Source organism: Cornus florida, unplaced genomic scaffold (assembly GCF_030987335.1).
Source record: "Cornus florida cultivar Cherokee Brave unplaced genomic scaffold, ASM3098733v1 CherokeeBrave_3.0.0_Hap2_Chr10, whole genome shotgun sequence".
Classification (NCBI taxonomy): domain Eukaryota; kingdom Viridiplantae; phylum Streptophyta; class Magnoliopsida; order Cornales; family Cornaceae; genus Cornus; species Cornus florida.
Window position 1 is genome coordinate 114,209,055 of NW_026775580.1, and position 13,668 is coordinate 114,222,722.

At 34.5% G+C, this 13,668-nt stretch overlaps 1 protein-coding gene across 6 annotated transcripts; it reads left to right on the plus strand.

The window, feature by feature from the left end:
• The first annotated feature begins 4,450 nt into the window (after positions 1-4,450).
• On the plus strand, positions 4,451-13,668 carry LOC132277338 (long chain base biosynthesis protein 1-like). 6 transcript variants are annotated; one of them, XM_059779180.1, is made up of 13 exons: positions 4,452-4,604; positions 5,843-6,058; positions 6,161-6,255; positions 7,743-7,834; positions 8,222-8,315; positions 8,404-8,476; positions 8,590-8,722; positions 9,239-9,413; positions 11,977-12,117; positions 12,199-12,294; positions 12,454-12,595; positions 12,788-12,915; positions 12,991-13,668. In XM_059779180.1, exons 2-13 carry the CDS (start codon positions 5,953-5,955, stop codon positions 13,159-13,161), a joined length of 1,446 nt encoding a protein of 481 aa, XP_059635163.1. In that variant the 5' UTR covers positions 4,452-4,604; positions 5,843-5,952; the 3' UTR covers positions 13,162-13,668. The 6 variants fall into 6 exon arrangements, with proteins under 6 accessions (XP_059635165.1, XP_059635163.1, XP_059635169.1 ...); XM_059779181.1 differs by lacking the exon at positions 4,452-4,604 and having other exon boundaries at positions 6,040-6,058; positions 8,142-8,315; XM_059779183.1 differs by lacking the exon at positions 4,452-4,604 and having other exon boundaries at positions 6,040-6,058; positions 8,230-8,315.

Here is a 13,668-nt window from a genome sequence, read left to right on the forward strand (position 1 = left end):
ATTATGATCCATTTCCCGCGTAAAACTCTAAAAACTTTAGGACAAATAGAGTTGGATTTATACATAGATGACCCGGACTTATCAGTTCTACATGCAATATATATACATATATATATAACAATCTATTATTTCTATGTATATTCAGTGATGGACGGAGCAGCATGGGAAGGGGATAAGCCCCGTGGGCCCATACTGTCCCGTTAAATATTTTTAAATTTTTTAATGTATGAAACAAATAAAATACTCTAAAATGCACGCCTAAGATTGTTTTCTTTCAAAAAATTATCTCCAACTATTTTTCATATAATTCTTCTTCATTTTTCTTTAAATTTTTTTTTTTTTTTTTTTTTTAACTAAAAAGATCTTTCATCATGTGTTAATATACCCTTGAATAAAAAACTTGTTATGCTACCAAGTCCGGTGAACAAGATGAATCGAAGGCGCACCTGTGAATTGGTAGTGACATATTACGCTTCAAAACGAAAATGTTATTACACTAGAATGGAAGATATGAGTCCACTTGGTGCTATGAAATACAAAAATTCCTGTTATTGGCACCCACCTCTTTAAGTCAAAAGATGAAATATCTAGACCTTGAAAGTGCTTGGGTTTCTGGATTTTGGGTCAATGTCAGGATACTATATTGGCCTCTTCTATCTTTGAAATTCCAGCCATACATACCATATATTTAAGTGCTTAAAGACAACCCTTTGGATAAGCCTAGTATTGTGGTCCGTGGAACATATATATATATATATATATATATATATAAACACTTTTTCTATTAGTAAAATTAAATCTTATTCTTCCTTGTATGACCATTTTTTTCTAATGTTTTTCTCTTTTTCGTTTCCCTATTTTACTTTGATTTACTTTTCTCAAAAACAGTTTTTTCTATTATGGTGTTCTTGAAACTCAAAAACAGTTTTTTCTCTCTCTCTCTCTTCCTCTAATTCTCTCATTATCCACTTCTCATCCGTTTTTTCCAAAATTGATATTGAAATTTAGTTTATTTAAAAATATGAAAAAAATTCATATAAAGTAAATTTTTGTTATTTGAAAAGAATGATGTAATTTAGGGGAAAAAAAATAACTTACCATAATTTAATGTTATACCGTCTCAAGCTTTCAATTAACTTTGAAGTGAGAGCACTGACATGACTTTTAAATGGCAGCCTGGCAGGGAATGATTTAAGGTAGATGATCCGTGGTTGTTTGACGTACATGTAATGGCACAACATGGTTTAGTAGTAGTCACACCACAAACATTATCATTGTTAAAAATATAAGGGATAATTTCACTGACATTCCCAGTAATTTAATTAAATATCAGTTTAAAATATATTTCGAAAATAACTATCACTCACATTACAAACGTTTGCTCCGTTTTTTACCGTTTTTCACTCACACCCCAAAAGTTAGTTTGCAGGTGTGTCAGACCACTTTTTACATGTAAAAAGACATTTTTACCCTTTGACTTTGGTTTGACTCTTGATTTTGGTCTACTCTTATTTTTTTACAAAATATCAGTATTAAAAGACAATATGACCCCTTAAAAATTTGTAAATTTACAAATTATATTATATATACAGGCAGACATAGATATACTCTTATATACACACACACACACATATATATATATATATACACACACACACACACATAAGCACAACACCACCACCAATCGCCGTCGATCGCGGTAAAGAGAACATCCAACACACCGTGACTGCTCTCCTCAAGAAGATGTCGATCGGCGCGTGTGGCCCAATTCCAGCGACGGGGTGTTGAGCTTGTCTGTGCCATGGTTTGAGTCCGATTCCGGTTCGGATTCGTCTCCAGCGGGGTTTGTTAGGTCTTGCGGGACTTGGTGGCAACCATCGTTGCCGATTTTGGGTTTGATTTACACCACCACCGACACCGGCGAGGATGTTGGCACAAGAGACGGCGGCGAATTGGGGGAGAAAAAATAAACTCGAGCACTGCTTTCATATGACACACAATTCTGTATTCTTAAGTTCGTGAATCATAACACTTGGGGAGTACTAATCAGCCAACTCATCCAATGCAAGGTTCTCCATAATGAACAGATGAAATATTGGAAGTCCAACTGCCCACCCTTACAAACTTCTCCTTGAAAAAATCCTTCTCAAATTACTGAACACGATGAAGAAAAGAACAACAAAAATTCAATGAAACAGAACCAAAATCGAATTAGTATGAACACTACCCAAAAAAATAGATTAAGAAACAAAAGATACACATACGCTCTCTCTATATACCATCAAATCAAACAAAACCGCAAACATTATTAACTTGTTGACTTTGTAGTAGATTTACAAAATCCCTCGAACAAACATTAAACTCAATGCAAACAGAACCCAAATCAAACCAGTACGAACACTACCCAGTACCTAGTACATCAGATAAGGAAACAAAACGCTCTCTCTTTCTCTCTCTACATACCATCAAATTAAACAAAACCACAAACATTTCTTGATTTGACAATAGATTTACACCACCACGTTGCTGCTTCTGTCGCCTGAAGTTTCTGCTGTGAACCACGCCACCGCTTCCAACCCCCGCCTCAACCTCACCACTGTTGATTCGGCGTGGTTATTTTTTCCATATCTCTAATTCATCTTCATCTCTTTCTCTCTCTATCACACACACCAATATGAAAACAGAATAATCAATTACAGTGTTTGGGGACTGGATTGGAGGCATTTCTAATCAAAATTTTGTTTTGTTAACTATATCATTTTCTCTGACATACCTGACAACAAAAATGGGTTTGGGTTATGCAACCACCACCACCACCACCACCACCACCACCTTCTCATCGCGGACCACCAACTACCAATCTCTCTATACACTTTCTCTCTCTTCTGCAACACTCAAAACACCACCAAAAAAGCCTTAACTTTTGGAACCACCACCCACCACCATGACGGCCAACAATACCATTTACCCGATGCTCATTCAGAAAGATGATTAAGTTTAGGGATTTTATTTGTGGTATAATTGTCAGGGGTATAATTGTCTTTTAACTGATCTGATATTTTAAAATAAATGTTATTAAAAAAATAGGGACAACGTTGTCTTTTCACATGTTTTTAACGGACACTCTGACGGAAAATAAAAAATGAACCTAAGTGATAGTTATTTTCGAAAGATGTTTTAGACTGATATTTAGCCAAACTACTGAAGGTGTTAGTGAAAAATTTCAAAGATTTAGTGAAAGCTTATACGACGACTTATATTTAGCAAAACATTATTGGTAATTGTGGCATTAGGTTAGGGTGGGGTGTGGTATGGTAGGACAATTTAGTTTTAAAATTTTTTATTTTGTCTGAAAAATATATTTTACGTTTTTTTATAAGAATTTCAAAAATTATTCTTTTACCATAACTACAAGACTCGACAATAGTCAACTCATTGAAAGTCAAATTTTCTATTCGATTTAAATTATATAAATTATTCATCTCATTTGATTGGGGTTCGAACATATTCATTTAAGAGAAATGAACTGTTCTATTAACTATAATTATCTATTAATCTAAATAAAATAAGTGTTAACTTTCATGTAAAGTAATGTATGAATGAAATTGAATAGGTATTACAATAACTTTTTCCCTCTTGTAGTCTGTTAATCAATGAGAATAAAATCACAAATGATCGAATCCTTGATTTCAACTCAAGCGGTTTTTTATTTTATTTTTAGGTTAAAGAATGATCGAATCCTTGACTCCAACTCGAGCTTTTAATTTAATGTCATGTGCAAATGTTCAACGACTTTGACTAATTAGAAAGTTCTTTAACCAAAGGGACAATGTATCAGCTAAGTTGTATCAGCTAAGTTGTTCGTTAGAAAAGAATCTGATGCTATGCCTCTAATCCCATTAAATGAAACCGTCCCTCACATATTATCTTTTGTCTCCTCTCCCAAGCCCTAGAAATCCCTCTTTTGGTCTCGAACCCTGGGTGTGTTTGGATAGTATTAGTTATGAGAGAAAAGAAAAGAAAAGAAAGGATAGTATTAGTGAGAAAAGAAAAGAAAAGAAAAGAAAGAATAATAATAATTTCTATTTGTGTTTGGATAGACAGGGGAGAAAAGAAAAGAAGTGATAGTTATTTTTGTTTGGATAAGATAGAGAAGAGAAAAGAAAAGAAAGGATAATAGACAAATTACTTTTTTACCCTTTCATAACCATGGGACTTGAATGAAATAATAAATTTGTGTATTGATTTGTGAAGGCTAATTTTGGTATTATCAAAATACCACTAAAATCACTATCCTTTCTCTCACTATCTCTCCCTATCTTCTCAATTTTGAGGAGAAAGCAAATAAGAGATAAGGAGGGATAGCTATCCCTCCCTCTCCCTGTCATTCCACTTAAGTTACCCAAACACAAACTTACACAATCCTCTCTTTTCTTTTCTCTCCCTATCCCTCCAAATCAACCCTACCAAACACACCCTAAAAATGATTGATGTTCTGAAACTCAGATCTGAAGTTAGTCTTTGCTGTCGAAGATCTGGATCTCACTTTCGTCATTGCCTGAGCTATTCATCCTCCAAAGTTCACCCCCGAAGATCTCTCTCAGGTCAGTTTTCCTTTATTTTCCTGTAAATTTAGGGTTTTTTTTTTCCACTTTTAAAATCCTGCATCTTTTAATTGTGTGATCGTGGCATGTTTGTCTAGACTTAAAATTAGAACTCGTTTCATTTTTCATTGAGATTATCTGTTTTATATTGAAACAAAACAGATAATGTAGTTAGTAGTTGTGAATCTATACTTTTAATGGATCGTGGCATTCTGGATTATTTGCATTCTGGATTTTTTGCATCTACTTCTGATTATCTGTGGTGAATTTTTTCTTCTTTTTTTTTTTTTTAAAAAAAATAAAAATTTAAATGACAGTAGAATTCCATTGATGTGAAATTTCATTGCAATTTGATCTGTTTGCATATTCTATATAATATGAACTTCACTCATGCTCGCAATTCTTGCGCCTAGGCTCCAGGTGATTTTTGCACCTTAGTGTGCCTTTTACTTTTAATTGTCTTTCGGATCCTGTTGTATTTTTAAAAATCAAATAAAATTTAATGGCGATTGGGAATTAAAACACTGTATCTGTACATTTTTGTGATAATTGGGCTAGTTTAACAAAATTTATGGTCATGGCATTATACTCCTCCCCTGTAGCACCACAATTGCTACTGTTATGGTGGCCGTCACCATTACTTAAAACCAGGCTTACAAGATGTCCTTTCTATGGATACATGATTTATAGTTTTTGTTATGCTACTATTGGGCTTTAAAAAGAGAAACAAGAACAACTCCTTCATGTAGCGTAAATGAGAATGTTAAGTTGGATGATTTGAGTGATTAGAAGAGATAGGGTTACAAATGAAAAGTGTGAGAGAAAAATTAAGAGCGACACTCATTAGTGATAAAATAAGAGAGAGTAGACTTAGATTGTATCAGCACATACAACAACGATGTGTAAATGTCCTAGTAAGAAGAGGAAGATAAACTTTCCATAAAGGGTAAGAGATAGATTGGGCGATCAAAATTAACATCGGAAGAAGTTATTAAAAATGATTTTTAAAAATTTAAAATAATAAGTAAGATGGAATGTGATAGAAAAGAATGAAAAAAGAGAATGCATGTGGTTGACCCGATTCATATGGGATTAAGGAAAGGATGATGATGTTATTGTTAGTTGATGTATTGAAATAGCTACACTGATGTCCTGATTTTATTTGGTATCAGTTACATCCAACTCATTACTAATCATACTTACCCCCAATATATATTACCAATCATTGATATGCGCAGGATCTGTAAGTGTGTATGTTGGATAATACAGTGCATGAGCTTTGGGAGAATGCACTAGAAGGAAACGTGTAGTAAATCTTGTACGTGTGCCAAATTAAGATATAAAAACAATGGCATCAACTGCTGTGAATATGGTGAAAACTACATTAGACTGGGTGACGATAGCATTTGATGCCCCTTTTGCTCGAGCTGTTGTTTTTGGAGTGCCTATTGGAGGTAAATTCTCAAATCTCAAAAATCTGATGAATACTTTGTCCTTTTAATTCCTAAAATTTTATACTAAAAGGTTTAACATTTTTTGCCCTTTCTTGGCTGCAGGGCATCTATTTGTGGAAGGTCTCCTTTTAGTGGTTATCCTCTTTCTACTCTCCCAGAAAAGTTATAAGCCGCCTAAACGGCCATTAACGAAGAAGGTTTGTATGGCCTATGCCCTATAAGTCCCACATCAGTTGTTTCATTCAACAAGTTTTTGTGGTGTAAGCTGTAATAATCTTTAAGGGCTTTTAAGACTCTAATAGATTGTAATGAAGCCACTAAGAATTTAGTATCATATAATGGTATTGGACGACGAGGTCACTGAGGCTTGGAATATATTCTTCTTTACCTATATAATGAGCTAAAGTCTTCTTGGTTCCTACATATATTCTTGAGAAAAGGCTTTACACTTGGAGTTCACATCAATATTCTTCACAGCTATAAACTTCGTCAGGGAGAAATTTTCATGAGGATCTTGTAGTTGGTTGGCTCTAGTACTAAAATTATGCCATGCCTTTTAAAATGTAATCACAGAATAACTAAAAGAAAAAAATAGGTCTATCATATGTTTCAAATTAGTTTAAGCGTGGGACTATGAAGAGAAATCGACAACGTAGGGTTTTCTAATAGACTAAAGGCAACGAGGATTGCTTAAATAGTTTCAGCTTTAGGATGTTGGGTTTAAAGATAGCAAATCGATTATTAGTCCTAGAAAAGACACGAGAGAAAAGAAGATAATAAAGGGAGGAAAAATTAGGTGAAAAAGAGAGGTTTCAAATTGAGCAACCATTGTATACTTGCAAAGCTTTAAAGTTTGACTTATTGATGAACATTCACTAACACCAAAAGTTATGACCATTCCCCGACCTTGACAAAAAGAAGGAAAAAAGGTAATCAAAGATGTGAATATAACTTTCTTTATTGGTTCAGTACTCTAATAAAATATAGCCCTTCAATCAATTGAATTTCAGCTATTAACAGAAGTTTGATTTATTAAAAAAAATACATTATATCAAAAAGCCTTTGTTAGTTTATTGAAACGGTAGCGTACAGTACTCACTACATTATTTTGAAATGTTCCCCAGTTGAAATGTAAACTATAATAACAAAAGTCTTAACAACTACTTTGGACTCCGTTATTGTATGGCAAAAGTCTTAAGATGAAGCCACTAAAGGGGCCAAACAACTATTTTGGACTCCGTTATTGTATAAAAAAAGATTCTTTACTGGCATAGGTCTACAGCACTTGTTTTAGGCTATGAAAGAGGGTATGTCTTCCTGCCTGGACTATGGGTACGGCATCCTTAAAATAAAAACGAAATGTCAAATTTTGGTGGAGTGTTGAACTATAGTCCAGTGTCACATGCATGCAGTGTCAGAAGCCTATCACCAGATCATGTATTGTTTATGCTGTTATTGTAGACTTTTTATAGTTTTACTTGCATCATTTCTGGCGTTATGGTTTCTTTTTCTGTATTGTTTATAGTTGTAACCTTTGAATCAAACAAATATCCAGTTATATTCAACATGTGCTGTGCTTGTTAGTTTTCAACTTTGCACAATTATAACATTTAAGTTTTACTTTTAATGTAGTACTTATTGTACCATCCAAAATCTGATGACTCTGTTCGTTTGAAACTTGTAGGAAATAGATGAGCTATGTGATGAATGGGTTCCAGAATCCCTTATTCCTGCTATTACAGAAGAGATGCAGGGGAAACCCCCTGTATTGGAAAGGTGAAATCAGTACTTCTTCCAATTCATATTTTCTTTAGATTTCGAGTTCTCTCGAAATATTGTTGAAGCAATGCTTGTATATTTGTTCTTCTCTGAGAGATTTAGGTTTCAACAAAAAAAAATTTTCACATGTATCTCTCTCTCTCCATATCAAAGTAAAGATTGATTTCTGTTACCATGTTTTTTTTTGTCATTTGTTTCCTTGAATTATAGTGGGTGGCTACTGCTAGTGTACTTTTTGTCTTATTTTTGCGAACTTCTCCTCAGAAACTTCTTCTTCGGAAACTTGTTGATTTTCTTCTCACAGATATTAACTTCTTCAGAATGTGTGAAAGGGGTTTCCCATTATATCAGAGACATCACTGCTCATGAGTTGCGTTTATGCAGTGCTGCAGGGCCGCATACAGTAATCAACGGCAAAGAAGTTGTGAATTTTGCTTCAGCAAATTACCTTGGATTGATAGGCAATGAGAAATTACTTGTGAGGAAAACTTACTATTTTATATTATGTTTTCTTTTATGGTAATGGTCTTATTCAATTGGAGCATTTATGGCAATGTTTGTCACAGGAGTCATGTACTTCTGCATTGGAGAAATATGGTGTGGGCTCCTGTGGTCCTCGTGGGTTTTATGGAACAATTGGTATACTTTGATATGTGCTCACATTGCTGCAGTGCACTAATGAACTGTATTGACGTTTTCTCCATCTTTTACATGTAAAAACACTAACCTTTTAACAATTTTGTTTTATATAGATGTCCACGTTGATTGCGAGGCCAGAATAGCAACGTTTTTGGGAACTCCTGATTCAATCCTCTATTCCTATGGACTCTCTACCATGTTCAGTGCAATTCCAGCTTTTTGTAAAAAAGGAGATATTGTTGTTGTGTGAGTATGTTTTATTTTGAATGTGTAATTGTTGGAATATACAAAGTAGTTGGTGGACAAAGGAAATTAATATGAAGATTACACGGAAAACATTGTAATTCTTGACCGATTCTTAATTTAATAATTTTTCTTATGTTCAGTAAATGATGACATGATCATTTTTCTATCATTTAAAAGTTGCTTACTTTTTAATTGAGTATTTTTTCATAGAATATTGAGAATAAAAGTGGCATCTTTGTTGACATTCCCGTTGTCTTTTCTTTAAAGCCATTGTGCTGTAATAGAGATGACATTTATCACGATCAATCATCATTTGATTTGTTTCCCATTCTTTGATGACTTATCTATTCTCTAAAGGTCTTGTCTTTTGATTTTCATTATGGTATCATTCATGTATGTTTTTGGTAATATGAGTAGCTTTTGGAATATTTATCCAGGTTATTCTATAAGTTATTGTTGGTTCGGTTTGTAATATTAAATTTACATCAATAATTAAAAATTCTGTTTCTTTTCCAGGGATGAGGGTGTTCACTGGGGAATACAGAATGGTCTTCATTTATCTAGAAGTACGATTGTATATTTCAAGCACAATAACATTGAGTCCCTACGAAATACTCTGGAGAAAGTTACTCAAGAAAATAAGCGAGCTAAGAAGCTAAGACGCTACATTGTGGTTGAAGCTGTGTACCAGGTACTGCTTTTCAATTATGCTTTAGTTTGACTAAGCTGATAACTTAACCTCGAAGCCATTGTTTAAGATTTGTACTTGCATTTTTTTTTCCATTTTCTTTTTTCGTTTCTTCTCTTTCAGTAAGCATCTTTGAGAATATGAAAAACATAGTTTGGTTTTTTCTACTCTTTTGTTCTCTCTCTCTCTCTTTAAAAAAAAAAAAGGACAAACAAGTATTGGTCTTAATTCGTTTATTCAAGGATTCAATTTTGTGGCACTAATTATATGTTAATATAGGAAGTTGTGCACTATAGGAGATTATGTTGGACAACACTCACAAACTAATGGGATCTTTGAATCTTCCAAAACCTATGCTTGAGTGGGATCCTCAGTTGGTCTTAGTTATCCAGATTGATCATTGATTTTTTGTTGTTTGGTTAAGTTGTTTTCTTGTTTCAGGTGCCTCTGGTTTGCCCCCTTTTTTTTTTGTTTAAAAAAAGAAAGAAAGAAAAGAAATTGGCTGCAATGAATCAATAAAAAAATTGAGTCCATGAGATGGGAATGGATTTGATTAAATGACTCATACTTTAGAGGAAGAGATGGGGAATAATGACATTGTCGTGTGTTGTTGAATAGGATTATAGGAAGCTTTAAGCTATTCCCGTTTCACTTGCATGTATCACTGAAAAATGGGATCTCAAAATGAAGTGATACTGTTGAGCCTTCGTTGAGACGTAGATGGATTATATATTGTTGAATAAAGATACTTACCTTTTTACTGAGAGAAGGTACAACATTGAAATCTGAGAACAATATTCATAAAATGAACTTTACATGTTGAAGGGTAAGAGTTCTCCATGTTTTTCTAACCCAACACCTGAAAAGTTCCCACCTTGTTATACGCTGAAGTGCCAAAAGCGGTGGAAACAGAAAGCGAAGAAAGAGGTGACGGCCAAGAACGTGACTAGGGTAGTTTAAGCAAAGGGGTGGTTTTGGAATTTTATAAAAAGGGGCGCTCTTAACTTTAACGTTGTTTGGTGGACTGTTTGTTGACTAACAGAAATGTCTAGAAATAGGATCAATCTCTAATATATATATTTTTTAAAAAGGGTCCAATGTCAAAACCTATACAAAATTTTGGGACTTAAGTTAAAAAAAAAAAACTCTTATTTCTTTCTTAATCTTATTTCTTTTTTGAGATACAAATATTAAGCACAAATTTACAATTTTTATCTGTTATTTTAAATGTAAAATAACAACTTAACATTTCAAAAAAGGTCTATAAATTACAAATTAATACAGAAGGAGAGCATTGATTACAAACATGAGCTAACCTTTAAGAATCCCTTTTCTTTTTCTGTAAAAAATAAAATAAAAGTATAGGGGATAAAACTACCCTATCGCTGCTTTATCGCCAAAGGATTGTGGAGGAGGATTCGGATTGTTGGTCTTGGGTAGCAAACTCTCATGGGCGTTTTGAGGTGAGGTCCTTCAAGTGTCTCTCATTTGATCCTGATGTTCGTTTTCCTTGGAAGTCTGTTTGGCGCTCCAAGGCTCCTCTCAAGGTGGCTTTCTTTGTGTGGTCTTCGGTTATGGGTAAGATCTTAACCCAGGATAATTTGCGAAGGAGAAGCCAAGTGGTGATCAATCGTTGTTTTATGTGCCTTCGTAATGAGGAATCAGTGGATCACCTTCTCATTCATTGCTATGTGGCTAGAGAGTGTTGGGATTTGATGCTTGGCTTATTTGGGCTTTATTGGGTTATGCCTAGATCTACAAGAGAGGTTGCCCTGTGGGGACTCACAGTCAGGATGCGTGGAGGGCTACACCGCTTTTTGTATGGTGGTGCATTTGGCTTGAAAGGAATAGGAGATATTTTGAAGGAAAGGCAATGTCGATTTCGGTGCTTAAATTCTCGATTATTTCCACTCTTTTTTGTTGGGTTTTAGGGAGAGATCATAGATCTTTGGAGGAAATTGTTGATTTTTTGGCCTCTTTGAAGGATTGAGTGGCTTTTTGTATTGTTCTTGGGTTCCGCTCCCCCTTGGAGTGTTTTTTTATAAAATTTTTTATTTATCAAAAAAAAAAAAAACTACCCTATCGATCTTTGATAGAACAAGGTATTGGTGTTTAAGGTTAAACAAGTTGTGACCTATGGTCCGTCCATTTTAGTGTACTTGTGATAACCCACTCCTTGGTAAGGACCTGCACTTTTTTTTGAATTAAGCTTCTTATGGACGGCAATTCTCTTGGGTGTACTACACTATAACTGTGTCTGGTTCATTAAATTTGTCAAACATTTTCCTCTCTCTCTCTCTCTCTCTTTTTTTTTTTTTTTTGTGGTGGGGGTAAGTGATAGGGGGGATTGTTTGACGAGGACATTTAAATTAATCAAAGGAATATCAAAGCCGATTCTCGATGCAATTAAATCACTTGAGATTGCATCAACACATTTTAAGTCTTGTATGAATCCTGTTATACGAATAGTATATTGTTGTCTATGTCCTGTCACCTTCAATTTTATGAGAATTTTTCCATTCAGTCGGGAAATGATAGTGTTGTGATTGATTTGTCCAATTTGCAGAATTCTGGCCAAATTGCTCCACTAGATGAGATCATCAGACTGAAGGAGAAATATCTGTTCCGTGTTTTATTGGATGAGAGCAACTCATTTGGTGTTCTTGGTTGTTCTGGGAGAGGTCTAACCGAACACTATAGGATTCCGGTAACATTTTGAAGACTCCTCAGATTAATTAATTAGTCATTGAATCTCTGTATGTGGTTTTATTTTGATGTGATATTGTAGATTGAGAAGATAGACATCATAACTGCTGCCATGGGACACGCGTTGGCCACAGAAGGAGGATTTTGCACTGGAAGTGCCAGAGTCATTGATCATCAAGTATGAAAGAACTTCAATTTGAAATAAAATAAAAAAAATCTTGAAAGAACCTTCATTTAGCCATACTTCTTTCTTTTCATTATATATTGATCAATGTGATGTTTAGTCTTGTTTCAGCTTCCCTATACTAATGATTCATGCTATGCTATGTATTGGCAGCGTCTCAGCAGTTCTGGTTACGTATTTTCTGCTTCTCTGCCCCCATACCTAGCGATTGCTGCAATTACTGCTATTGATGTCCTGGAGGAAAATCCTGATCTGATTACAAAACTGAAGAAAAACATTGCCTTATTATGCAAAGGTTTGTTTTACTTTCATCATTATGCATACTGATATATTCAAGGGCTTGATTGTACTTGCCAAACTACTAACTTAGAAAAGTTAGAATGCAATTAAATAAGGTTTTGTTTCCAGTGAACTAGAACTATATAAATTTTAATATTGTTCTGGTTATTGGCTTTCCTTTTGTTTCTAACTTTTTGGGCTATTGCAGGTCTGTCAGATATCCAAGGCCTTGAGATTGCTAGCAGTCCAGAATCCCCAATTGTATATCTCAGACTAAAAAAGCCCACGGGTTCTTTAAAGAATGATCTACAGCTGCTTGAAGATATTGCGGATCAAGTATGCATTAGTTTAAGTTTCATTGAAACCTGACCCTGATTACTTCACTATTTCTTAATTGCTGTGTTTTTGCAGGCATTGAGGGAGGACTCTGTTTTTGTAGTGACTTCCAAAAGGTCAACACTAGATAAATGCCATCTGCCTGTGGGAATTAGATTGTTTGTCTCTGCTGGTCATTCAGAGTCTGATCTGCTGAAAGCATGTGAATCATTGAAGAGAGTTACAGAATTGGTGACTTGGTGTTAACCGGCTGTGATTGAATGTTGCATAACAGATATCAGGCTTAGTGGCCTTCGTCTCTGATATCATGTGGCCTGCAAAGAATGGGAGGGAAAGGTGTTGCTACGAGTTTGATATTGATTATGAATTATTTTTCCACTCCGATCTCATGTGGCCAACAAAGAATTTAGGGAAAGATGTTGCTAGGAGCTTGATATTGCTTTATGAATTATTTCGAATTGTGTTTTTTGTAATTGTTCCTTCACATAAAAGCTAAGGCGGTAATAACTTGCCGTTTGAGCTGATAGCAAAGCTACAATGTGTTGGGAGCTGAGTTGTGGAAATTGTTTTGGTTTACAAATGTTACATGCTGACGTTCTTGTTCTTTTGAAAATTCTGTTTGTAGGATTGTTGCTTCTGCTAGGTTTATTATTAGATGAAAATGTCTTCTTCTGTGAATATATTCCATAGCTCATTGGATTGGTTTGAGGAAACATTTGTTTAATTATAATTCTTGGTCGGTTTGCTTTGTCA

Excerpts from the sequence above, each read along its gene's own strand:
- LOC132277338 (XM_059779180.1), top strand. The coding sequence starts at position 5,953 with ATGGCATCAACTGCTGTGAATATGGTGAAAACTACATTAGACTGGGTG. Across the intron at positions 6,059-6,160 it reads TTTTGGAGTGCCTATTGGAG|GGCATCTATTTGTGGAAGGT; the intron begins GTAAATTCTCAA and ends TCTTGGCTGCAG. Across the intron at positions 12,295-12,453 it reads CCAGAGTCATTGATCATCAA|CGTCTCAGCAGTTCTGGTTA; the intron begins GTATGAAAGAAC and ends ATGTATTGGCAG.